The sequence below is a fragment of the Falco punctatus genome, assembly GCF_963210335.1.
Source record: "Falco punctatus genome assembly, chromosome: 13".
NCBI lineage: Eukaryota > Metazoa > Chordata > Aves > Falconiformes > Falconidae > Falco > Falco punctatus.
In genome coordinates this window covers 20,124,012-20,151,999 of record NC_137593.1, presented here as the reverse complement: position 1 = coordinate 20,151,999, position 27,988 = coordinate 20,124,012, and the positions used below count along the sequence as shown (strand labels likewise).

At 40.8% G+C, this 27,988-nt stretch overlaps 1 protein-coding gene across 1 annotated transcript; it reads right to left on the bottom strand.

Annotated features, from left to right (window-relative positions):
- Positions 1-20: 20 nt before the first annotated feature.
- On the bottom strand, positions 21-27,955 carry WDFY1 (WD repeat and FYVE domain containing 1). Its single transcript, XM_080409016.1, has 12 exons — positions 27,700-27,955; positions 19,705-19,772; positions 17,955-18,028; positions 16,691-16,745; positions 15,196-15,346; positions 12,410-12,522; positions 9,667-9,793; positions 7,953-8,058; positions 5,687-5,788; positions 4,778-4,908; positions 3,617-3,725; positions 21-2,909 (listed from the first exon to the last, which is right to left on the bottom strand). The coding sequence occupies exons 1-12, from the start codon at positions 27,834-27,836 to the stop codon at positions 2,850-2,852; spliced, it is 1,233 nt and encodes a 410-aa protein (XP_080265142.1). The 5' UTR covers positions 27,837-27,955; the 3' UTR covers positions 21-2,849.
- Between the last annotated feature and the right edge of the window lie 33 nt (positions 27,956-27,988).

Below are 27,988 nucleotides of genomic sequence, written 5' to 3'. Positions count from 1 at the left end.
GATCATCCAAATAGACTAAGTGAATATCAAGAAATATTTTATTGTACATGTAATCAAAGTTTAAAAAACAGACAAGAAGGAGCAAGGGACAGACTTATCTAGCATCTCTTAACTATGCAGGGTACAGAAATACAACTAGTAAAGAATCTGCACATATTAGTACCCTTTGCTCCCCTTCCCTGCCCCAGTGGAGGTTATACAAGCGAGACTAGTAATGCTTCCAATCAAGCCTTCTCAGTAATTGCACACTTGACTGACATAGTTGATGTTCAGTTTCATGACAGAGTATGTGCCTTCAAAATAGTTGTTTATAAACCAAATCACTATCTCTTCAGTGGTTTGTAAGCATTACTCATTCAACACCAGGAGTATACTTAATGACGAATGATTTAGCAGCCATAATTGTCTTGTTATATCTGAACCAACACTATCTTTAAGTATATCAATTATAGAAAATAGATTCCTTAGGTTTAATAATATGTAGTAGAGAATATATTATCTAGTGGCAAAACCGTAATGTAAAGAAGCAGAGGAAGTATTCACAGGGAAGGGGCGGGAGCTGCATGCTCAGCAGGGGGCATGTTGACTAACCAGAACTAAAAAAGCTGAAGCTCAGGAGTGCCGACTGCAAGGGAGTTACACCTCAGTATCATTGGTGTAAGTTTCAGAATGTCTGGTTTGAAAAATATGCTATTCACCCCACATCTACATCAATCTCCCAGCTTAACTCGTTACCCTAGATCCTCCTTACCTACCACAGTATGACCTTAAACAGTTCTAGCAATGTAACTCATGATCTCCCTTACATGCTGTGAGGAAGAAGGCTTCCATTCTCTTCCAGAGCCAGACAACAAGTAGTCTGTAAGTGAACGCAGAGCATTATCAGGGCTTATTCACCCCTTTAACCACTTGGTTCCCCTCCTAATTTACAAGGTCTTCAGAGCAGAACGCTGAAACTTTTTTTCCAGTACAAGCTCATCTTCTCACAATAGCTTAGAAATAAGCCTTCACAAAACCCCTAAACTATATAGCATGTATCAAGGGATGAATCACATCAGTGTGACAAGTGCTAAATCCCAAACTGAAGGCAAGACAAGTTTTCCCCCAAAAAAGAGGGGTTATTCTTCAGTGGCCCAACAAGCCTAGCAAATTAAAAGACTCTTTGCAAAACTTCCAGAAAAGGCCCATGGAAAGGCAGACAAAGCCAGATCCAAAATAACAGTAACTAACATATTCTGGATTCTAATGCCCTTTGGAGACTATCAGCTTTTTGGCTTAAAACGTGGGTGAATCATTATGTATTAACGATACCATGATCTTCATCTATTCATCTGTTTCAGCCTAGAGCATGGTCCAATGCAGATTATTAGTGTCAAGTTACACACCTATGACTTGAATTCACTAACACTCATAGCACCACTTGATTGTTGCTGTAAATAAAGACAGTCTAGCCTCTAAGTCGTTTGCCAGAAAGAGACTATTACCTTTGAGAGTTGTGCAACACCAGCTATTCTGGCCCAGCTGACCTACCCACATTTTTTATCCTCACACATATGCATCGGTTTTCAGAAAAATCTTAACAGCTTCAAGCTTAAACTCTGTGACATATTACCTTAGCTTTCCGAGTTTCAAAGTAAGTTCTCCTTACAGTGTTCAAATATAGGAAAATCACACAACTGACAGTCCAATTTATTGACAATCTCACTATGTCTTGTACGTGCCAGCTGCACAGTCATAAAAGCCTCCCTGTTCTTCTCCATACTTCTCAGCTTTGAAACAGGAAAGGATCAATATAGATATCTCATCTCAGGATTAGCAGACCTAGGTGCAGGGAAAAAAGCAGCTGATCTGTACCTCAGTAATTATTGCTCAGTATTTATCTATTTAAGCAACATCAAGGCAGTATTTGAATTTATGCTGCACTTCAGCAGATGCAGATTCCCTACCATTTAAGAAACAACAGCCTTTCCACAGCAAACAGGTCTCTAAAATTTAGCTGGCCATTTTTTCTTAGCCATTACATTTAACAAGGCAGATCTGCTTAGCTTCCCATACTAACAGCATTACAGAGTTGTCAAAGTATATGGCTCATATCTACAGCCTCTCTTTAGAGTAGCTGGGCTGCACATCTTTGTAAGAACAACAGAAGTTTATTAGCTATGCTAAAACACTACTTAAAGACCCTAGAATTGTTCAAAGACTCACCAGCTACCTAAACAGCTGTCCCACAAAAGCGATTCCACTAATAACTGGACTTGAAGACAAACACTACAAGAAAGCCAATAAAGGAAATCTTGTGTGATCAAAGGTCCCCTTACTATCTCATCTGAAAGAAGCTACCTGCTACTCTGAAGTATCTCCTCCTTCCATAGGAATAACCAACGTATCTTTTGGAGGCAGTTTAGACAGTGACTGCTGAAAAGTATTTCTACAGAACTGCTTTTAGGAAGAGAGAATAAGTTATTTTACTATTTGCACAAATTGAATTTACTACACTCATTTTACTCTGGTAACGTTTTAGCTACAAGGTATCTGTACAAGATATATCAGCAGAGATAGCACATTGTTAACACTACATATGTAAACCGAGGTCCTTTCATCAAGGTGTCATATTGCAGGTAAGCCATTTTACGTTAGTCCAAGAGCCTGCGGAACTGCACTTCCACGCCAAGGAGAGTCCTGGTGAGCCCAACAGAAAAGCCGTGCTCTACAAAGGTGACTGTCCATCCTGGAACAGCAGCAGGAGAAGAATCAAGCAACCAGTGTTTGCGGTAATATTCTTACGAAGGATCCCATTCATTTGGTGCATATTGCTGTACATAAGGTGCATAAACCTGTCACGTATGAGATCAGCGTGAAGAGAAGCCAGTTGCAAGGCTGCAACCAACTACTGGCGTCATGTCCCAGATCTGGAAGAAAATATTGTGGAGAATTATATAGCATTATTATAAGACCTAAAAGGTATTTCTGCAAAAGGACAGAAGCAAACATGAAGAGCTTCCTGGGCACAAGATAACAAATCCTGTTTAAACTATACTTGAGGAAGATGTCATAAAGAGTTATACCAGCCTTACAACCCAAAAGCCAAACTTAGGGCTCGAGAGTATCTTCTAGCATTTCTGTATTTTACAAAATGCTATGCAGTTTGTTATAAACATGCTTACAGAAAAGCAGGGACAGACTGGAACAGTCTCAGTTCTGGCAAGCAAGGCAGATGTACAGCTTAAGTACAGCAAGATTCTACATCAGTCTGATTTCCACATCACAGGGCTTTTAGTGGCAATGCTTGAAGAACCAGGAAGCTCAGTGTGAAGGAAGCCTGCACATTTCATCATGTCTGTGTCCTTAAGGCCACTGGCATATCCTCGTTCTGCTGATGCCTGCTTTGTTTGTCCAGAGGACACCAACAGTAACTAGTCCTGACATCTAGACCCCATGCAGTGGAGTTACAGTTCATTTCCTCATTCAGCTGCAGGAAGACAGTCTGCAACAAATACGATTCCTGCTGCCCACAACAAGTTAGCTTTGTAGCAATAGTTGTCAGAAAGAAAAAAGTACAAACAAGCATTAGCTCTCCATTAAATATCTCAAATGCAGGAAAGAGGCACTTGAATACCTTCACAATCCGGTCACTCCCACAGGTCACCATTAGCCCTCTGGAGATGTCCATGGACATGTGTGAAATGTTGTGTTTTCCTTCATGAAAGGTTGCCAAGGAAGTGCGGCTGCACAAGAACAATTCAATTGAAAGGCAGCCATCAGATGAAGCTTGATGGCATCATTATAGCAGCACAAAACAAACTTACAAGAAAACTAAATTGCTCAGTACCAATAAATCAGTCCTGAGAACTGCAGTGCCACATAAAAGCGGACAGAATTAAATCAGCAAGTCACACTAACCCATTGCTTGTGCAGTTATACTGTCACATTTCTTGGCCTTCTGCAGGCTGACTGTTAATAAAACTAGAGCAGAAGTGGGAAATTGCATTAGTAAATAATTCTACTCTTGGGTTATAAACTCAAACTCAGCTACATTTTTTCCTGCTCATTACAGCGAGTCAACTAGGGCACAGCACCTCCGTTTTAAAAAAAAAAAAAACCAAACCCCAAACAAACCAAAAATGCCACCAACAAAAACAAACCACAAAACATATAAAAAACACCACCAACCATCTCAAAAATTTGCATCCAATTACTTTGGTCCTTGAACATCCCAGTGTCCAAGGGGGTGAAAAGACAGTGAACAGTGAAGTGCTGTTCACATCAAGATAAAAAGGGGGTTCCTTCATTGCTAAGAAGAGTTTAAAGAGACAGCAAATTATGTTTAACCCAATTTCCTTGCATGAGGAAAATAATATTGGGCTGTGAATACTCCTGTAGAAACAATTTTCAGTAAGTGTACATGAACTAATATATATACATCCTGGCAGTTGTGACGCATTGTCAGGCATCCATTCAGCAATTTTAAGTGCAATCGATAGCCTTTTCCTAAACAGAAATATTGAGAAAAGTATGTTTCAACTCTAGATCTGGGCTCGTGGGAAAGAAGAAATAAAGTGGATAAAAAAGTTGTAATACCACTTATGATCCAAATCAGCTTGCAAAGCCAGCTGAGGGATCTCTGTCATTGCAGTGCTTTGAGTGCCCAAGGAAAGGGTAGCCTATTAACAGAGTCAGCTTGGCATGTTTGTGTAGCATTGTGCGTGGATGTGGAGCAAGCACAAGTGTTTCTGCACCTCAGCGGTATTACTTGAATTTATTACTCCTTAATACTCACTCTTCATCCTTGATTGACTCAAAACAGGAATCACAGACACGGACCTGGAACTCAAATCCCATGATTGGGTAACTTGACCGTTTGGTACTGCACTTGCCACACACTGCTTGCCCACATTTTCTGCAATGGTGCTTCATGGAGAAAACAAAAAAAACCAAACAAGAAAATCACTATATTGTGCCACTTGAGCACCTTAACCAGTGTTCACTGAACAACGGCAACAAAGCTTCTGTTTTGCAACCTCATAGGAAGCAACCTGTTAGGAAGAGAATTCTGTTACTTCAGCCAAGGACCAAGGACTCTGGAGTTCTGAATAGTCATCTTGGCTATTAATGGGTTTACCTCCATATTCTCCCTGCCCATCCTCTTCTCCTTGCAAGCTCCTTCTGGGAGCAGGGGAAAAAAGAGGGCTGAACAAGCAACCAAGGAAATAACAGTCTAAAAAAGCCAGAAACAGATGAGTGTCTCGGTGCCTCTGTCCAGTCCCTCCAAAAAGCAAGCTGTCACATTCTAGTCCAGTGAAAGCAGGGCTATCACCGTTTCACTGAACTGAGAACCCTACAATATGCTATGCTGCAATTTGCTCAGTTACAGGACACTGTGTGCCACTTCACACAGCACTTAAGGATTAGCTGTCCACAGCTCCAGTGCATAGAAATATTCAGAGAAATCCAACAGAGCACTCCCAGCACAGCCTGCTTTGCCCCTATGATAGAAGTTTGATGCAACACTTTCTGTAGAATTTGGAAATTTCTTAGCACTGACTGGAAGCTGTGACCTCTCAATAAACCCTCACTTCAAAGCAGCAAAAATACCAACAGTTTAAAAGATCTAACAGCTTTAGTGGTTTCTGTTTGCATTTTGCTTAAGTGTTGAAGCACAGCTAAGCACTCAAACCAGCAATCTCACCTGTCTCAACCCTAATGTCTTTGTGTCCCACATCTGCTTTATATTCCAGAAGAAAGGTTGCTCACACTTCTGACAGGAATCGCTTTCTAGCCATTGAGGAGCCTACAAAAGAGCAAGAAATGTAAGCAATCAGAATTATTTCTCTTCATGCAACAGCCAAGGAAGTTGGTTTTACCAACCCAAAGTAAAGTTTTACTTGGAACAATGCCCTGTCTCAGCTCTGGACATTACAATAGATCGCCGAGTGTACAGTACATAGGAAGTTTAGTACAAAAAAACCCCAAACCCAGGACTACACTTATTTATTACCTACATGCCTCCTACACCTTTTAAGCCCACAGAAGTATGTTACGTTACTGCCTTAATAAGAAAACTAATTCAAACATCTAAGTTATTAAACTGGCTGCAGGCATTCAAAGATTGCTGCTCTGGTTGCCTAGGTGATTTTTAAGAGCTAGTGTAATCCAAATTGTAGAAGCTATGAGGCAGTCATCCCATCTAAGGGGGTGTGTGTGTGTGTGTGTGTCCCCAGAAGTAAGTATCTTTTCTGCTTCCCTAGGATTGCAGTTTGAAATAATTAAGAACTCATCTGCATTTTCCATCCTGCCCACATCTTCATTAAGCAACTCTTCTCCCACCCACGTATTTTTCCTGCCATAAATGGACTAGGCCAAGTGAAAACAGTTAGAACCTTCACACATTTCAACACTCATATACACTTTAACTGAGCATCCCTGTAGGGGATAGAAAGAAAGGCACAATGCTTTTAGTACATAGACTTGTATAAAGCTGTATAGAACATACATGTTCTAATTCATCTGATGGGGGAGTCTCCCTGAAACTTGACAGGAGGAAAGCTGGAACAACAAAGAAACTTTTTTCTCAATTCACTTACATCCATAGCTTATAGTAATAAAACAATCATCTCACCATGAGTATTTATTAATACCAGATGTCCAGTTCCTACATCTTCATGTAGCATTTCTGAGAAGACAATCCCCTTTCTGGCTCCCTCTAACAGAAAAACAGGGTATCTTCCTATTATTCTCATCTTAATTTCAGCACTAGATAGGAGGTAAAAACCTGCCAACACTACCAATGCTATTACCCACACACAGTTGGATCTGCCCAACATCAACAGTACAGCTGTCAGTAGAGTCGCTATTCCTTCTAATCAAAAAAGTCCATCTTCTAATCTTACATACATATTTAAAGATACCCCATAACACAACTTGCTAGCTAATGCTTCAGAGGCACTACGTTCATCATTCTTCAAACATTTAGTTTCTTTTCTTTTGGATTGGGCTTGATCATGTTTTTCCAATGAGCTCTGAGACATCATGGCTGTTCTAAATTAACCATATTATTTTAATTGTGTTAAAACTGTCTACTATTTAGAAGATCCCTTAATTATTGCATGCAGATCAAGAAGAGAAATGGCTACATCTTATTTTCCCAATTGTATTATAAGCCAATTCCTTGCAACTACGAAGTTTCATAATATCACAGAAGTTTTGAGGAGACCATGATGCTGAAAACATCAGGAGCATCACATACAGCACTCTGTATGCTTAAGGTGACAGCTCAACACATGTCAGAAAACAGTTCTTAATCCTGACACTTGCATTTAACAAAAAGCAACAGGGCAAGGAAGACTGAGCCTTAAATACCGCTTTATGGTGGCAACCAAAACTCCTATAACTATGGTTTAACCAAAGACAGTAGTAATATACATCTTCTCAGCTCCTATCATGGATATGAACTGATGCAGAAAGAATCTACCTGGCAGGCTCAGTCGCTGTGTACTGAGGTCTTTAAAAAAAAAACAAAAAGAAAAAAAAAAAGTGTTACCTGGGGACTGAATCTCTACATTCTGAACTGCATCTCAAAAACAGCATCTCACTACTTTACTTGCTTCAATACAAGTTGAGAACTTATCCCAAGACTGTTGAAGCACAGTCCATTGGTTTCCTTATGGCAAAAGTTTGCCTGCTTTAAAGTGTCCAGCAGCAAGGTCTGTAGCCATTCCAGCGAGCACGTCTCACTGAGATAAGATTCTAAGCACTCCCAAGTCTGTCCTGCACTTCCCCTGACCTGGGAATCCACCTACTACAATGCAGTACGGACAGCCACTAGAACAGAGCAGGTTTTGATAATATCAGCCTTAAAGTTTCAGGCAACGTGAGGACAACTGACTAAGCAAAGCCACATCAGCCTCTGAAAGGGGGGATGGAATAAAAGTCTTTGACCTAGGACACGATCTTACCTCTTCTCGACTGATATCCATGTTCCAAACAGCAATTCCCCCATCAGCTGAACAAGATACCAGCTGCCGTGTCAGTTGGATGTAACAGATAGCCTGCACCTTATCACTGCAGACAAAATAGACATTATTTACCCACAGGTATCTAAATTAAGCTTAATTTCCCAGCAAACCCCAATTTATCCTTGCAAAGCTACCTAGGGAACCAAAACTGATTTCCAAACACTTTGCTAAGACTACTAAGTAGAGCTATGAAAAGGAATGAACAGGTACTGTCACCTAAGCAGTACCCTAGCATCAGGATGTTGCTTAGAACAGTTCTTACAGGCTTAACCAGAATACCAGAGGTATAGTTCCATGTTAGTATTTGTTGGCAGTAAGCATTGACAGTGAGCTGAGTGTCAACTGGCTCAGCATGCGCGCCAATACTTGTCTGTGTTGGCAAGGGGAGCCAGTTATCAAAACAGAGACAACTGGAAAAATAGAGAGAAATAATTTGTTTCAATATACAGCTAGGAAGCAGACGGAACTTCCATTTTTTCTAACAAATTACAATAAGTGAGTCTATAGCTGCAAAGCAAAGCATGCATACACCAATAATACAAATTAATCCTAAATAAAATAGAAAAACAAAAGTCTACCCTAAGCAACTAAACAAAGGACCTCAACATTACTAGATTGCTTTGCAACATCTAAGTTGAATTAAAAAAGCCATTCTGCTTCTCAGAGGAACTTACTTTCCCATTCAGTATGAAGTTTGATGCTAAGTGTGATGTCTGAAGAGAAACTAACACTGTTACAAGTCTTCACCAGGACACATGATGCAGCAGTAAAAGCAGTATAAAGTCCTCCAGTCATTGACTTCAGTTACTTTTTTGTAACAAGTATTCTATTATTAGTTCTTTAGCCATAAAACTAAATCCTCAAGACTTAACAAGAGTTCTAGGGCTAAGGCTATCAGTTGATCAAAGATGGATGAAGGCATCTATGATATTAGACAAGAGGAGAATGCACTATACAAATACATTTTTAAACATAAACAAGATCTCTACTACCACTGCATTTCTAAGTAGAATATATCTTGAGTGGTGAATGTGAACTGCCTGTCAGACTGAATAAAGGCCCTGGATTTAAAAATGGCAGCTAGTGTTGTGTCTCCGTAAAAATAAAGGGTTGATTAAATACAGGCAACTACCTACCTAATCCACAGAACAGTGGAGATGTGACATAAAGTCAAGAGACCTCCCTGTAATTTGGCCAATCAGTTTATCACCTCGCTGATCAAGACAGAGAACACGAACATACTAAAGCTTATGCTACATGGGCACACAAACATACTTGTATGTCAAGTTTCTAGCCCCACACTCACAGGCAACTCAGTGAAGGATATGCAATACAGAAGCATGTAACTTCTACATAAAGTCCAAGTAAGATGAGTTAGGATTTTTAAACACCTCTTTCTATAACCTACTTCTATGTTATGTTGTTTGATACTTCTAAACCATGGGTAATAACATGAGCAAAAAAAAAAAAGGACTTATCAGTAATGCTTTCCTAGTACTGATTATCCTTCTTCCACCTGAAAGGCCTCAGAGTTCTGCAAAAAGTTATCTTCCCTGTTATTCACAGATTCAAATATCTTGCCATGCTACTTAGTCCTCCTCGGACTCTGTGTTCATTACAGAACATGTAGGAAAAATAAGACACCATTACGTACTGATGTCCCTGGAGAAGCAGTGTTCGTCCCTTCCTTCCACCAATATCCCACATGATAATGCTGTGATCAGAGGCACCTGAGAAGAGCAGTCGTTGAACAGGATCCCACCACAAGGAAGTAATACTTCCTAGGAAAGAACATTCTGCAGTTAGACCTAAGGGAGCCACTCCCCAACACAATGATGCTCTTCTGGGTCACTAAAGTGAAACCTGAGGTATGCCCTTACTACAGTAACAGATATTGAAAGCCTTAAGGCAAAGGACAGCATGCAACAGCAAGATACAGTCCTGCTAGAGAGGCAAAGAGCATTTGACAACAGAACAAAACACCCCCAAGATGAAAGTTAGATGCAAAGCATAAGCCAGAAAGTTTGATTACCAGCTTGCTGCCCCTTGTAAACTGGTAGTTTGTTTTAAGAGTCAGCAGGCTGCTCTGCGAGCTTCGGAAGATGAAAAGTATTAAAACTTGCCAAGCAGAGACTAATATCTACAATACAGTAAGGTGCTTGGTCAGTGGTTGCAGGACAGCATGCAGTGTTCACAGGTAAACCAACTCCCTTACATGACCTTTTACAACCTTAAAATAGTTGGAATAAGAAACAAAGTGACAGTTTCATTGCTATTAGCAAATCTGGCCACTACATACTAAATTACAAAATGAGATTTCAGAAGGCCCAACCTGGCTGTGCACCTCATTAGTCTGACATAAAAAGAAACGAGTCATCTGACAGCAGCAGTCTTATACTAAGCCCATATGCATGATAATGTAGACAGGATACTAAATAAGTAAATTTGTCACCCATGCCACCTATAGTTTTGAAGTTGCAGGGATGTTTTATTCCTTTACAGACATCCTTCCCGTTAAAGCATCATTCCATTGCTCAGTTGTCATCAAAAGCCTTGTTATTCTGAAAGCAAGATGAATGGTAATTACAGCCTAAATTAGTGCTCTCCAGCTCTCTGGAGCACGAGATTTTTCTTGCCTCCTTTAGGGCTACACTGTTTTCAGACTGACCCATTTGGGAATAGTTGTCTCAGAGAACAGTGAGCATCTGTGCCATAAAAGGCAGTTTGAGTATTAACTCAGCCTACACACAGTAGGCTGTTAAACATGGAGAATTCTGGAAACTGACTTGTTGAAGGGCAAGCTCTAAAACCATTCAAACTGCAAAGCAAACACTGCTTGCTTATGAAGTCACAGTAAGGCAAGAGCTAGAAAGGAAACAAGATGAAGTCAGATTTCTGAAGTCTGGCAAAGAGCACGCAGAGAAGAACTAGATGTTATTTAAATTTAGTTACCAGGCCTTGAGAATATTACACAAATACTGTGGAGGAAAAAAAGGTTACACATAATCTGGTTTGCTTTTACAAAAACCCAAAAAGCAAACAAGATGAAATAGCTACTATTACACCAATTGAAGAAAAACCTGTTTCTGCCCCTCAAATGTAATCATCTTTTGTACTAGATCAATTCTTGTTTTGAGGATCACAGTTCCCTTAGCGAACTGATATATAAGCCAAAGCTGTCTGCTATGTAGACAGCACTGCTGAAGTTGGTACCTGGACGCCCACCACAACTTAATAGAGAGAATACACGCTCTATGTAGTGGCACATCAAGACATACTGCTTTCAGACTAACAATATCTATCAAGGAGTTGCACTTGAACACAGACTAGGCAAAGGAGTCCCTAGGGCCATGAAAATTATTTTGCTCTTAACTGAAACAATATGAAATTCTGCTTGAAAACAGAAGAGGCATTTATCATTTGAAAATCTCAACCAGCTTCCCACATTAGAAACCTGCTTTGTCATTTTACAGTCATCTGTAAATCAGGAGTCTACCCAGCTTTAACAAAGTCTACTCTATACTTACAGCTATTAAACAAGGCAGCCTTTTCCAGTGGGGCTGAGACTCATGACCCAGTAATTTACCCCTACCCAAATACTAACTAGTCAGCTGATGTGAAAGTTGCCAGTACCACATGGGAAGAGGCATTAAGTCTTGTTTATTTCTCTCAGTATATTATTAAATTACACATTCTCCTCTGATTTGCATTCTTGCCTTACTCATTATAGCAGAGAGTGGCTCCATATCATGTCACAGACTATTTGGTTCTTTGTTCGACATAAGGATTTCAGCTATACTACACAGCGTGAGACATTTGTCTTTGGCTAGACAGTTTTGATTCTAAAAGGCTCTCTAGATTTCTTGCTTATAGCTTAGTTTCAGCTAAACATAGGAAACTGAACTAATGTCTCATAAAGACTGATCAGAACAGCAAAGTCCACATTGGAAAGAATTAAGTGTTTTTTTAGAATCTAGACTGGGGGCTGCTAAAGCTGCTTTAGGAATTATTATAGTACTACAAGGCCTCCAGACCAAAAAAAAATATATTCTTGTCCTTTCTTTTCAATGTTAAGGAAACTGAAGTTTTTAAAGGTGGCCATCTAGTGGATAACTTGTGTTAATTGAATGCGTATGTTTACCTTGTACTTTTATTATAGATGAAAAATATTGTCAGTATTTATAAGGTTAAGATTTCCCCTCAGCAAGTATGTGTCTGTTCTTTAGGAGACAGTCATATGTACAGCTTTGAACAGGTTTTGATAACTACTGCCCTGCACTAGTAGTTTATCCAGTATCTATCCTTAAGGGGTAGGTCCTCAACTGAACGTCTCATTGCAATTTACGAAGAGGTACTGTAGTACGGGTCAAGTGGAATTAAGATGAAGAATTACTTACCTTCATGTCCTTTGAGTGTTGTGATAACTGAGCATGTATTCTGCTCAAGCTTCAAGAGAGTGATCTGTCCAGAATAATCACCAACAAAGGCATGCCGAGTTTCATGATCATATCTGAACACCAGTCAAGGAGAAGCCTCATTTGCTCTTAAGAGAGTATTTTATGGGACTGAAACAGACAGCACAGCTGTTAGCAATATTCTAAATAAACTGGAATGGAACATTTTAATAGGCCAGACAAATACTTATGTAACTACTTCTAAAGGGGTTGGAGACCATAATTAAACGTTTTTCATTCCTCTCTTCTCCCCACACTTCCCTACATGTGCAGGTAACACAGTATGGAAAATAAGTATGAAAAGTTTTAGAAAGCCACTGGAAAAGCCAGGAGATAACACATCCCCTAGTTTAAAGCAAGCCAAGTAGATTTAGACCATTTCTAGCAGAAATTTACAGAATACTCTCATGATCTTCTACAAGAGATGCCAGAATTCCTCAGGCTACTTCTTGCAGCGCAGAGCTACCATTAGGAGCACCTCACTGGACATTGGGTGGCATTCAGTCCTACCTAGTGTGTGCTCCTATAAACTTAAGTTTTCTAGCATGTTATACTAGTCAATGCTGCCAGGATAGGAAAACTAAGACACAAGGACGTTGACCCACCCACAGCTAGTTTACCTTACAGTGGAAGTACACTCCCAACATTATAGCTACTGAGAAGGTGAGACCATCTAGTTTCTGTTCTCTGCACTTTCAAATTTACTGATGTGGGTCCTTGAACACAGTATTGAAGACTGAACTGTATTTCAGAAAGGGTTCTGTTGTTTAACACTGACATACAAGCCACACCACATCCTAACACGGGATCTACTAACAAGGTGCCATGCTTGGCAAAAGTATTATACATCGTAACCATGTTCTGATACTCAGTTTTTGTCACTGTAACTACTGTCTCCAGAAACTAAAGCACAGCAAACTGGATGGAACGAGACCATTTGCTGCCTTTGGAAGACCTTTGCCATTCAGGATGTAAACAAGAGCTACAAAACCCCTATACAGTTGACACCAAATAACCCAAGAGTTGTGTATAAATTTACCTGTCCTCCTGGAGCCACACAAACACACAAGCAGCAGCCAGCAAAGCAGCCTACTCTGTGCAACAGAAAAGACTAACTTTAAAAAGTCAGTGTACCAAAGAGCCCACCACCACAAGTGAAAAAGCAGAGGTTTTGTCATCTGATGACATTCTGAAATCTCTTAAGCCTTCAGAATAGAGATAAACATTTCACTTTCAACAAATCCACTAAGTCCCTGAACATGTGATCCTTTCTACATCTTGGAAATTCAGGCTAGCTTTATCCCCACTAATCCCGTAGAGAAAAGGCACTCTGATGTGTTTTTTAGAAGCTTACACAGAGGATCATTAACAACTAACTCCTAAGGAACCTCCTGACAGGGAGACCAAGCACCTAGTACACACACCAGAAAGTTAATTCTTCCAAACACAAGTCCAAAGGCAGGATCAATTACAGTGCATTTTAAAATATCATGCTGTTCATTGGAAATTTATCTTGACAGAAAAGATGATATTCTTTTCTCCATTTTCATAATAAACTGTTCCGTTATTTGCAATAGCATTAGCTATAGAACCCACTGCATTCAAATAGTGAGGCTCAGAGGCACCAGACTGTTGTGAGGTAGTCTCCTAACACACGCACACCCCCAGTATTAACGCAGTTCTGTGCTGCATGCAGCTGAGGTGAGCTGTACAGGAAATATTTTCTGGGACACCATCACCCTGAACACTAAAACAAGGACAGCAAAGAAAGAGTGTAAGTACGACAATACTAATCTGTCAGCTCTTCAGTCAGCAAGGCAGTGTCTGCAAAAATAGGAGACCTCAGAAGGCTACACATGCTGCCAACAACCAAGCAGTTCGCTTTCCTCCTGGTTTCTTAGTACTGCACAGGTATATAGCGATTCTTAGAGAGGTATTTTTTTCAAGAGACGCAGCTGACCTCTTTCACCTTTTGAATTACGCCACTTCTACAACATTACTGCCATTAATCCTCATACACCAACCAGTACTTCCAATTACTGTCTAGTCACACCTAAACTGTCACCATTAAAAAGTGCCAAAAAGCAGTTTCAGAATTTAAAGTTATTAACTCAGGCTCAGAAGTTTTGCTATATGAACTACATTTTAAGCTACTGGATTTGTAAGTATTTTACAAAGGGTAAAGAATGCCCGGAAGTACTCACAGCTGAATAGACAACCAGAGTTCTTAAGCTACAAATGCTGCAATTAAAAGCAATGTGCAGGAAAGCAAATTGCACAGACAAATTACTACTAGTAATGAATAAAGGTACAGTGTACCCTGTAGCTTAAAGATACAAAAGGTTAACATGAGTAAAGGCAGAAAAATTAAAGCAATCCAAAGGGGGTTTATGATGTTTTATGCATTTGAGTCCTAGAGCACACTGGTATCTGTTGAACAAAGTGACTTGCCTAGGAAGTTTATAGGCCAGGATGTAGGTACAGTTATTAGTCACTTCCACAAGATCCCACAGGCAAACATCTCAACATTAGGAACTAATACACACTGCAATTTCTGTAATTCAAGGTCACAACATCCCCTGACAGAAATAATGGTATTAAATATCTAATCAGAATAAAGGTTTTGCAGACTTGCAAGAGATTTCACTATCAAAGGAGGGAACAAATGGAGCTAAAGGAACAAAGTACTCCTTTGGTTTCAGGGCAGCAATCATTTTTCAAAAGGATACTGTAGACACGAAGCCCAAGAGGTGAAGTAATGTCTCCCCAGCATACTCCCACTCCTGGTGCACATCCAGCTGATACACTTGTCATGGCCAGTGCTGATAACCCACTCTGATGCCAGGCAGAAAGTAATAGCAGACACTCGATTCTGATGGGCTGTGGGAAGAAAAAGTTTCTGGCTAGTTTTTCCTAAAAATCAAAGTGATGTGTTCACATGTTCTAATTCAGAGAGACATAGGTTGAAAATGGTACCTAAGCAGTGCCCTAGGGAGATGTTCTTACCATCATACTATACTCGCCTCTAGGCTGAATTAAAAGGCTGGCATTGTTCTATGTAGTATTTGCCTTCTGATTAGCTTAAGTGAACTGATCATGTCAGTCAGCTAATTTAACCCTTTATCCCAGAGAAAGAAGTTGAGTTCAGCCCAGATACTGGTGATGCCGTGGTTAAGGGGCAGACAAATCCTCAGCTTTCTCTAGTTAGGCCAGTACTTCTGGGAAGTAATGTAACGCATCTAAAAACCTTAACTTTCATCTTTAAGTGCCTCTTTTCCTGACCCCTGGGGAGCTATCCTCAGATGCATGCTTTTAAGCACCTGACAGCGTATCTAGTCCATGCCATGCAAACTGCTACCTATGACAGCAACCAAATCCCACAGAGATTTGTTTAGGATGCTGCCACTAAGCAAAAAATTACATAAGCATTAGAAAGAAGTCCCCCCTTTCCCCCAAGATGCAAGTATTTCCCTGGACTGAGTTGTCAAGTCATCTTCCTTAGGATAAAGGCAGGACTTGCTGCTTTAGGAACAAGGTCTTTTTCTCCTACGTAAGAACATTGCTTCTATCAGTGTCAGGGAGTCACAAGACAAACCGCACTTTGTTTCACTACATAATCTGCAGTCTTCATGAGCCTCCTTCAGGCCTTTTACATTAATATTCCAATTTCAACCAGCAATCAAGTTTTGTATTTCTTTTAAGGATGTGCAGACAAATGCTGAAATTAGCATCTCCATGGATATTAGAACAATGCCTATTCCCCATGTACCAAAAAAATAAGACCTTTTCCATCCCTATTGCTCTCCTAAGTTGACAGAGAAGGCAAGGACTGTTATCTTCAGCTAGAAGTAACCAAGCCCAGTGATTACAGAAGGTAAGGATGGAAACTGCAAATACCAAAATGTAGAAAGCTCTTATCCTCACGCAGTATAACTACTCCACTTGAAGAGCAAAATCTGAACCACTAGTTCTGGCTCATTACACTCACAGGCTAATGATGTACTGAACTTAATGATAATGACTGCAACTCAGATGACTGAGGATTACTCAGTAACTGAACATTTATCTTAAGGCAGTTATTCCTAACTAAGTGACAGCTAGAAGGTCAGTCAGATTTAAAGCATATTTGGACTTGATTAGTCTGTGACAGTGTCCAGTTTCCCAAGCATTTTAGATGCCTCCCCTTCACACAAATGTTAGCGTAGTCACTGGTTAACAGTTTACCTGGATAGGTCTTCACAAAGTTCATCTTATTAAAGTCCTCTGAAATATGAAACTCCTAAAAGCAAAGCAGAATCATTAGAAAAGATACCACACTGACATAAGCAATACTGACACGAAAAAAAGAGAGCAGTAACCTCACAGAACAAAATTTGCTTAGCAGCAACATATCTCATGAAAAACTAGCATTTTCAGAGACTGAAGTGTAGCACACTGACACACCAACTGTAAATTAAGGTTAATAGTGAACTACATTTTCAACAGGGAGCATTCTTTCAGAAAAGAGTTTGCTGAATGGAGATTATAGGAAGAGGTAAGGTCTCGTTGTCCCCAGCAGGAATAAGTAACACTGTATCTCACAGTTAAATTCAAGTATCTGAGATTTCATAATAGACAGATTTAAGCGAGAGTATTCTCTATTTGATCCATTAGGCTTACTGAAATTTTAAGTCTTATCTTACAATTTCAAGTAGTTATCACTAGAAACATTATTCTGTGTGGTACTGCATACACTACTCACAGGAGTTATCAGTAGAATCACTATTTATGACACTGATGCAGTACCCCAGCTCAGTTATAGGTCAGTTATTATTTTGACCTTATTTTCATAGAGAAAGGAAACCATTAAAGCATCTGGGAGAATCACAAGATTCCCCTCCTTTGCCAAGAAAAGAGGGGAAGAATACAGACCCCTTTCTGTTCTGCCATATATATCTGCTCTCTTGCTGTAATTGCTCACCCTCTCCCAGAGTACAGAGAGATAGAAGGAAGACTTCCCAGAAGGAAAAGAAACCAACCCTGCCTCTTGTAATTTTAGAGCTAGTGTTGAAATTTCCACATCATAAAAAGATCTACATCAAGAAAATCCAGAGACACTTGCATGGCAAGACACAGGCTGATCCATACTTCTGGCCAGATGCAAGCCAGCTGCAGCTCACAACCTGTTAGTGCACCACCACAGCACTCTGCACAGCTTCATGTACTCAAAATTATTCCTTGACAAAGTGTCATTGTTTGGGTCCACTGCTACACTAATGGCACAGTGACTTCTTGAGGTTAGCTGGCTCCCATCTGGCCAGAAGAACCCTTGCTTATTTGCAGTCCTCCCATGTACATCTCAGGTGAACTGCCAAGAAGTTCAGCCATTTAGTAGTAGCTGCATTCCAAAAAGGGAAAGAAAAATTATCAGCTGCCAGCAACACCTGGTGCTCATGGAAAATCTAGACAATTCTAATCTACATTCTGAAGAAAAGTCACAGCAACTTACCATGATAGCTCCATTATCCTGGCCTACAAATATTCGTCTGCTGTCATGATGATAAGCCATAGCTGAACACGGTGCTGTCAAAAAAAGCAAGCGCATTAGAGTTACTGGAATACAGGTATCAGGATACACAGAACTTTTGTTAAAACCAATTCTTTCATACAGGACAAAAGCTGTTTAAGTAGCTTGATAGAAATTAGTCTGCAGAGATAATGTCCCTTGGTAAGACAGTTAAATTCCCATATGTGAACTGAAGAAAGGTACACTACTACAGTAACTCAGATATACTCCTAGGCACCATATGCAAACACCATTTCCTGCCACAAGGTGCAACTTGGTAAGAGGAATTCTACACAGGATGAAAGCCTAACCAGCAGCAACAGCATGTGCAGGTGGTTACACTGAAGAACTTGAGTTCACTAAAATTATCTCAAATAGAGTCCCGAGTTGTATACAAGAACAATATTCCAATTCTTTACATTTGAGGACTGTATCATTAGAGAGTAAAGTGCTAGACAGAAATACGTAATTGCATGCCAACTTCATATGGAATCATGTTTCAATATCTGCAGCTTTAAGGAGACTCATGTTTTTGAGATTACATACAATTTATTTCAGCAGAAAACCTCTAAAGACCTACTTCACTTTTTGAAATTAAGAGCTAAAATAAACGTGAAAAACAACAACAACAAAATTACAATAGTGTCCTAATGAAAATTTTGCAAAAAAATTTCACTGAAGAGTGGCCCCACTAAACTTGCAAATTACAAGGATGAAGATACAGTGTTCTAAACCTCCTTCTCCAAGACCATCAGAAAATGTGGCCTTGAAGGTGGTTTTAGAAATTTAAACCCAGACAGGACAGTCTGGAATATTACAGTGGTCATATTACATCAGGACAAGTCCATCCCTTGGAACTACCTAAAGGCACACTTGATTTCGTATAAACCTTTTTAGAGCAGTCTAAATAGTCTATTTAGAAAATTGATAAATTGAGCAAGTGTTGTAATTTAGACCAACTATTGAAGAAAAAAAAAAAAAGATTACAGTTGGCATTTCTAATCTAGATCCTAGGCTACTCAGCCTGCAGCTGAAAAGACACAGAACATCAAGGAGTCAAATTCTTCGATCTTCATTTAACACTTGTATGTAAGTTTCTGCAGAAATTGACATTCCAAAGACTATCTTTTGTTTGTGTGATGGTTTGTTTTGTCATTGTATTACCTCTTTTTGTACATGGCATGTGTCTAGGTTAAAGAAGTTACAGCAAAGCACCCAGGCTGAGTGGTGTTTCAAAATCAAAAAAAGCACACTGACACTCAAGATCTGCCCAATACTGAAGCTGCTAATCAGTATTGTTTTCTTAATAATATAAAGGTAGCGGGAAAAATGCACACCTTAGAAAGCTGAGAATATTCTTCTGTCTTAATTTTCAGCTTGTGGTTTGAAAAACTAACTTTTTTGGCAGGCAAGTTATTTGCCAGCATTTGAGGCACCTACAGCTGCAGATCCACACAGTGATTTACCTGGTGAAGGATCTGGTTCTGACAGAACACTGCCTTAGATCTTATGCACTGTGCAGCTAATTTCAAATTAAAGTCTGAGCTAAAGTTGCTGCAAAATTGCCAAATTCAAGATCATCGAGTGAATCCAGCACTTGAGGAAATGGGAAGGAGTCAGCCCCACACACAGCACAGGTACAAAACTCATGCTGTGCTTGGACATCACTTACCATCTCCAGCACTGTACTTACATGACATGGTGTGATAGATGCTGGGCCAGTATTGTCCGCTGTCTCTCTTCAGCCATACTCGTATTGTTCTGTGTTGTGGGAAGAGTGATGAGAAGACAGTTGTAAGTGCACCATCAGAACCAGTTCATTACTTATATACCAGCTCCAATCCTCTCAGCTTTTGTGCTACTCAAACGTAATAGAGAAACAACATAATAAAAATAGTAGTACTCCAATGCTACTAACATAACAAGAATAATGGTACTAAGAGTAGCTACCCTTTGATTCTGAACAGTTTTCTTCAAATCTATTTATACAAGTTCCATTAAACATGAAATGGAATTACTATTTCAGCTCACCTCAGACATTGCTACATATTGCATCCCTTTAATTCTTTCTCCTTGGTTCTGGCTGATTTAAGTCGAATTCAAGTTGCAGGAACTTTCCAGCTGTGTCAGAGGAAACCACAGCTTGCTTTATAGTAGATTAAGTTTAAAAAAAGAATTCCAAATCACTCCTTATGGAAGCCTGAACTCCTGAATTTTTACAGCTCCTCTGCCCAACTCATCCTTCAGCAAGCCAGATGCTGAATATTAGTAACAGAAGCACTTCATTCTCCAGACCAGCATATTACTGACATCTCCATCCCCAAATATTGATGTGTGGATCCATGGAGAACCTCGTATCTAGTTCAGCACCATTCCCTCTAATGCACACTTCTACTCCCTCATGTACAAACACAAAGGACAATCAACGTTAGTAGTACTGATGCTTTGCACTGCTCCTCTGGCCTAAATACCAACAGAATTGATTAGCCCGTCAAATGGAAATGGAAAGAAGCTGACAAGACTACCTGGACTGCGTTCTAAGGCTCTTTATAAAATTGTTTTTAGTTTGCAACCTTCCAAATCAAGATTTGGAAGGAAAGGAAAAATGGTCTTGAGAACATTTAGCATTGTAACACTCCCATAACTGTCAAATCCTGGGAGGAGGGATATAAGAGAATCAGCAAGGGAGTGGAAAGTTATCGTCAGTTAAAAACATTCCTACAATAGGCATACTTGAAGGGAATCTACATCAAGAAGTTAAGAGAACACATAGACACAGTAGGTAGCATTAAGGTTATTTTAAGCCTACTTGAAATTTCCTCTCCAAACCATTGTTTGACTTCTTGTCACTGTTTAAATCCAACTTCCTCCTTCCTTAAATGGAAACCTAAATGATCTGTAAATCTATGTACCTGGCAACACTGTCAAGAGACTTCATTGAGATGAGTTGTTCTATTTAAAAAAAAAAAAAAAACACCAAAAAAACCCAAAAAAAACCCCACCCAAACACACCCCAATGCACCTGATATTTAGCATTTTTTAGAAAAAAACTAGGGGATAGATTTGCTAAACATCATACAAAATTGCCAGTAAGAGTTCAATAAAAAGAGTACAGGAGGGGACTAGTATCTTGCATCAGAACTAGAACTCTGCAGGTTGAAGATATATAGGTAGCATTTTCATTTTGTAATCCATTTAAGGGCTTTTCTTTAAAGGACCACACAAAAACAAAGATGACAACACCCACCCTTAATGTCCTCCTTTCCTTTTCTTAAACTTGACATCAATATAGCTGAGTACACACTGCCTCAAAACAATGATTTTCAGGTTTTGAATCAAGTCACTCTTCCACCAGTTCCGTGACAAATGCACATTACTCCAGTCCATTAAACAGGTTGCATTAAGACTGTCTCTTAAAAGCTATCACTTCCTCTTTACAAGAATTGACACCCTGCCTCACCGTCAAAAAGTTAACACTTTCAGAAGAGCAGTTATTTCTTGGTAACATGAGAAAATGAAAAGAAGCCACAATGCTGTGAAGTCATTTTCATGATGCAAAAGCATGGGTTAGCACCTATGCATTTTTAGCAGCTGTTTAATCTGCTTTTTAAAACTGCTCCATCATACTCAAACCATTCTAAATGTCTCAGACGGTAGCTTCTACCTTTACAAATCTCTTTCACTTCTAACCAAAATCATGGAATTATATATATATATGAAGACTAGGAGTTGGCATAGTCATTGAGATGCATTGCTGATTTTCCCAAAGTAGACATTGTTTCCTCTCAGTATTCTGGTCAACTATACTGAATTAGGAATTCATATAAGGAAGCAAGGATTTGCTTTTTCTAAGCAAATTATTTCCTGGAAGTATGATTTCTACACTGATCAGCAACAATACAGTCCCTCAATAAAGTTGAGCGTCTAGGCAAACAGCTGCAAGAGTTAGCAAAATTAACTTCTGAAAGCTTCTTATTTTGGTTTAAGCAAGATTTAGACTTTGCTAGCCTCACGCTGGCAAAGATAAGCTGTGAGACAGCTTTATATCTAATTATACAAAGCTCTGACTGAGCAAAATTTGAAAAGAGAGTTTCATAGTAGTCAGCAAATAACCTGTGCCAAAATACCACTTCTACTTTTCTCTCCTGCAAACCCGTTGTTGTACTGTATCTACTTTTGTTAGGACCAAATAATTTATGGAATACCGTTTCTAGCTTAAAGGACTAGAGAAGTCCTCCACTAATGCCACTTCCACAGTCTCCTACCATGAAAATTTTTTATTACGTAAACCACCGTATCAATCGTAGAGTTTTCCACATTCTTCTCAAAACTTGGTCTTTACTTAATGAAGAAGCCTGTGCTCAGTACCTAAGTGCTAGGTACCACTCATCTTTCCTCAAGCATTCCCTATTAAGGGCCTAGAAAGATACAGGTTTGTTTGACAGCAGTCTCAGTAAGGATGTAAAAATGTTGAAACTCATTAAGGAGCACCCAGAGCTAGATACATCCACTTTCAATCACTGTAGACTCAGACATCTAAGAGCAGCAAGAGGAATTTAAACAAGATTAAAAAAGACCTCCAAACTTCCCTAACTGAGTATTGAACCAAAAGTTGCTTTCAGCTGGAAAGCATACATATTTATAGAAGAGTAATTTGAAAGGGGTTTTTTGGCTGTTTTCTTGTTTTTTGGGGTTTGTTTTTTTTTAAATATAATATAAAGAAACAATGCATACAAAAGTAATCTTTAAGCAATACTGAGTGTGGCCTTACCAATTACTAAGGATTTTCCTTGTTCTCCGTTGCTGTTTCTTTCACAGAGTTAAGCACCGAACAGTGCTGGAGAAAAAATTCGGGGTTTGAGAGCAGAGAAAAATCCTTCAGCGTTCCAACAGTATTTGGGCTCATACCACATAAACTGCCCTCTAAAAGCCAAATGCTCGCATGGCAGGGAGAAAGAACTGATGAAATATGAACAGGCAAATCCAAATGTGTTACAATACAAGCACTGCTGCAAGTACTACATGGCTACACCAGCCTGTTCCAAGAACTGCATCTTCCCAACACCTTCAAACCACAAACAATTGCTTTCCTATCTGAAATCAGTCACTAACTTGTTTTCCTAGCAAGAGCAGAAGACTGGATTTTTCTGGTAGTCAAAATAAAGCAGAAGTATTCAGATTGCTATTGACAGTGTTCCCAAAACAGCATTAGGAATCTGGTTTAATTACAGTGTGATACAAGTTCAAGGACATCACTTGCAGTTGATGCTTTTTATCAAATTTAGCCTCACTAAAACATTAATTTTGACCAATATTTAAAGTTCCATAACCAAAAAAATCCCTAATACCACAACTGTTCTGTGATCAGCAGCAGCAGTTCCAACACAATAGCAGCTGCTGATGGTTACAGAACAGCAGCATTCAGATGTGCTAGTGACTCTACAGATCCTATTAGCCTGTGGTAAATACTGTACTTTAACCTTGCATTTACGGTCTTGTACACTAGCTTATTATCCCTCAGCATTCCCAGCTGCAGCTGGCAAACACTCCTCTTGCTTTAGTTATTTGTCTGCTGACAACAAAGATAATAAGGCTATGTCCAGAGATTTTACTGTATCACAGACCTGTCCAGCCCACACTGGCCTATCTCAGCTCTGAGAAAACACGAGCAAGCCTCAAGCAGACTGATCCAACTCACAGCTGGTACCTGAGCTAGCTGCCCAGGCTGAGAGGCACACTGCAAAAATTCCAAACATTGTCTTGGAGCCAGGGTCAGGCAAGAGGCTCATAAGGACTCGGAGTTAATCATCCTTTCTAGGTAAATTCTGAGAAAGCTTCACAGATGGAAATTATCCTGTGAAAAAGGCTGATTAGGAAAATTAACTACTGCACTCCTGCAGGTATTCTTGCTTCCTATTTTGGCTTCAAAACTTTAAATAAAAAAGAGCTAGATTTTTATTTGCATTCACGTATTTGCTATGTCATCTTTTGTACCCTCAAGAAAAAAAATTACCATTACTTCTCATTGTAGAAAACATAATTTAAACCAGAAACAACTACAACCCCTCTAAGAGAAGGATAATCTACAACATTTCTGCAGAACGTTTGTGCACCAATGTTTTCCTCACTAAACTTGTAAACACATGCCTCTGACTGTTTTTTATGAAATACTTGACAGCCTTAGCTGTATTAAGACATAATCAAAAATACTTCAGCCCTACTCTTTTGGTGTGCGTAACAGCTCTTTCACTTCTTGAACTCTGTACTTTGCTTGCTGCTAGTAGCATAATCAGTTACGCAGTATTAACACCTACACGCCGTTTTTAGTGAACAAACAGGACTGCAGTAAGTTTGATAACACATTAAACTGGAGGTGAAGGATACATAAGTAGGCTTTGATGTGCTGTAGGAGGTATCCCAGATTAGAGACAATACAGCACACCAGTTTCTGAAAGTTTCAAGATCTAAATAAACTCTCATAGTAAGATCGGCGACACAAATTTAGCCTTGAGTCCAAAGCTTCTCTTAGAAATTTACACACACCAAAGGTAGGCAACAGCTTTGGCTCTCCTTGCACAGGTCTGTATCTGGTATCAAAATCTGCAGAGATGAAGATGCAGCTGCATCCTTGGCTCTTACCAACAAGAATGCAGCCTGCTACCTTCAGCATTAGATCTTTAAGCTTAAAGGCTGGCGTCGTCTGCTATAGGCAAGCCTCTGCCATGAAAGTCTGTTCGGGTTTAACTCGGATATGAACTTGTAAAAATTGCTCCTCCCTCTTCTGTCCTTCAGGAAGCGCCACCAAAACAAACTAAACACAAACATATTAACACTTAGCCCACACTGGCACCCAAAACACCAACTTCATCCTGTACAGGACTAAGATACCAGAACCACCACACATAAAAGTGGAATAAAAAGGAAGCTGCTCAGTCTCCTCCAAAACCTGTTACCCAACATGTACTACAGAAAATCATTTCCACAGGAAGAGAAGAGACAACCAAGTCTGTCTTGCAATCAAAGCCAGAAAACATACCTAACACATCCAAGCGTCACCACTTGCTGCAAGCTACGTACAATTGCTGCCATGGGTCAACAAGGAGTAGTATGTACTACTGCTTCAAAGGGTCAACATTCAAATCCTGCTGCTTTTACATAGGCATTACTACGGCAAGGAAGCTGTTAACCTCTTTACCGGGGAGAAAATTGCATTTTAACTCTAAAGAAGCCGTACTAAGTGGCAAAACGAAGCTCTGAAGAGGCAGGTGCTGTTCTGTGAAGTCACAGAACTGTTTCCCTCTGTTGCCCACCTTCCAGTGCACACATTGCACAGTATGATATCATGCAGTCTAAGAGCATGAAAATATTTAATACATCAATATCTAATTGTACAGTTTGAGAAGCACATATACCTTTTATCCTCTGATCCTGCTAACACTCTGCTGAATGCTTCCAGCACCCAGAACTCCAGCATTCTGGAAGCTTGGGAAAGATATCTGTCAATTCTATAGAAGCTGATGGATAATCCTAACACTAATATTAATGCACTTAAGAGCACCTCTTAGATGGCCTGTTACAATAAGCACCCAATCTGATGGCTGAAAAAAATATTTTTGAGGAAGAGGAGTCTGACTCAAAGTACTTCAGAAAAATATTTTCAAATAGCCTTTAAACAACACAGGGAAATCTTTGCCTTTATAGTTACCCCAAATTTACAGCATTTGTACTTCAGGCGTTTAGAAATCAGTGATTAGTTTTTACTCCAGTTCCAATAATTGATAGCTCACCTAAGACTTAAGTGTGCTAATCTTTGGGGGTGGCGGGGTGGGGAGGTGGAATCTGATTAGCCATTTTAAAGAAGTGCATAATTAAGTCTTCCCCTTCCAAATTCAACTACTTCTGCCTGATCTCTAAAGAATTCAACTGGCACTTGAAAACAATTCTTGGGATGCCAATGAAAAATACATTCTTACCACCTCTCCAGTGGAAGAAAAGATAAGACTAGCACTTTCTGAATTCTCAGAAGTGCTGGTAATCAGCACCAGTAAGTGCAGCTATGGCTTCACATTTTTTAGTAACAGATTTATGTTGCCACGTCACCAAGAAGTATGACAAGTTTGTCAGTGTTTCTACCTGGTCTGCATAACAGCACCATGACATGTCCTATACAAATTTTGTCACTTTAAATGCCAGCTAATGAAAAACTAACAGTATCTGGTAAACTTCACTTAAACCAGGACAAGTTTACATCCTTTGCACTTAATCTGTCCCCCTCCCAAATCCTGAATGCCTTGGCTAAGACTATGCTTATGAAATTAGCATGTGGCATTGCTAGCTGGTCTGTTTGCTCTTTTTGACCTAAAAATAAACACCAGAAAACCTTGTTTACCCGTTCAGGTAACACCATAGCTCTACTTATTTTCAGCACTCATACTCCCACAAGGTCAGGCTTTTCAGATAAGATTTAATGCAAAAATGAATGCAAATTCAGTTTTAAAAGTTATACATTATAACAGTAAAATTATCCCTCCACCAAGCTACATCTCAAAGAAGGCACTTTCGTACTTTAACATGCTTCTTTCAAACACTGCCACAGTTCTGGACAGGAGCTCTTAAGAAGCATCTCCTACCCCTCTTCATATTTAAAAGTCACTTTCCACATAGCACGGGGGAAATCCCAGCTCTCACCACTCCATTGCAGACCCCTCACCTCTCTCCTAGCCAGCAACCCTCTGTGCTACTTGCTTCCTTATTTTCACTTCTGTTTCGTCTGAGTAACTGCTTAATGACATTACCAGCTTTTGTGACAGATGTTTCACATGCTGTGTGCACCAGTGCCAAGGATCAGGATTAGACTCTGAAGGCATTTTCCCTTCCAGACAGAAACCACAGTCCTCAGCAGCTCATCACCACCTCTCCCCTCAGATCTGCCAACTCACTCCCTGAGCTGTTTCAGCCAGAACGAAACAGGCTGAAGACCTTCAAACTGAGCCATCAGGATGGGCTTGTTTTGACTGAAGCAGCTCGGGGAGCCTCAACCCTCCTGACAGACCGGGGAGCAGCAACGTACCTACAAGTGATTCACCCAGCTGAAGACTGAGTAAAACGTATCCCTGCGTTTTTCGTTCTGCTCGTAACCGTTGTAGAACCCTTTCACACACACCAGTTGTACTTTTCCAGCTAGTTCGGAGGGGCCGGGACGCAGGCACGAAGCACAGCAGCTTTTTCTCACCAAGAGCGGAACGCTGCCGGCCCCCACAGCCGCCAGTCGGCCAATGCCGTTTCCCTCCCTCGAACTGCAGCTTCAGTCATTTCCTTATGGCTCCAGGCTAAGAGTCGTGGCTGCGTGCCGCCGGGCAAAGTTACAGGCTAAAAAGTGATTTCCCCCCCGCACCCCACCCCAGTGCCCCGCTTCCCCGGCTCAGCCAGCTCCCGCCGGCCGCCACCTTCCGCGGGGGCCGCGCCGCCGCTGCGCCCCGCTCGGGGGCTGCGGGACCGGGGGGCTCAGCCCCAGCCCCGCACGGAGCGGAGACCTCCGAGGGAGCGGAGGGGACCCGCCCCACCGCCGAGGGGCCGGCCCTGCCCGCCCGCTCCCGCCGCCCCGGCCTAGCCCCTCGCCGAGCGGGCCCTGAGGGGCCTCACCGCCCCGCGAGGCGCCTCGGCGGCCCGGGCCGCGGCCGCCGCTTACCTGTCCTCGCTGGCCGTGATGACCCCGTCCTCCTTGGGGATGAGGAGCGCGGCGCTCACCACGTCCTGGTGCCCCTCGACCTTGCTGAGGAGAACGGGCCGGCTGCTCTGCGGCCGCGAGTGGATCTCGGCCGCCATGTTGCCGCGGGACCGGCCCGGCGCCCATCAGCTGACGGCGCGGGGAAAGCCCGGCGGCCGCCGTAAAGCTGCGTGTAGCGGCGCCGCCCCGCCAGGCCGAGGTGCCCTGTGTAGCGGCGCAACACTACACGTCAGCCGCCCTCTCCGGCGTG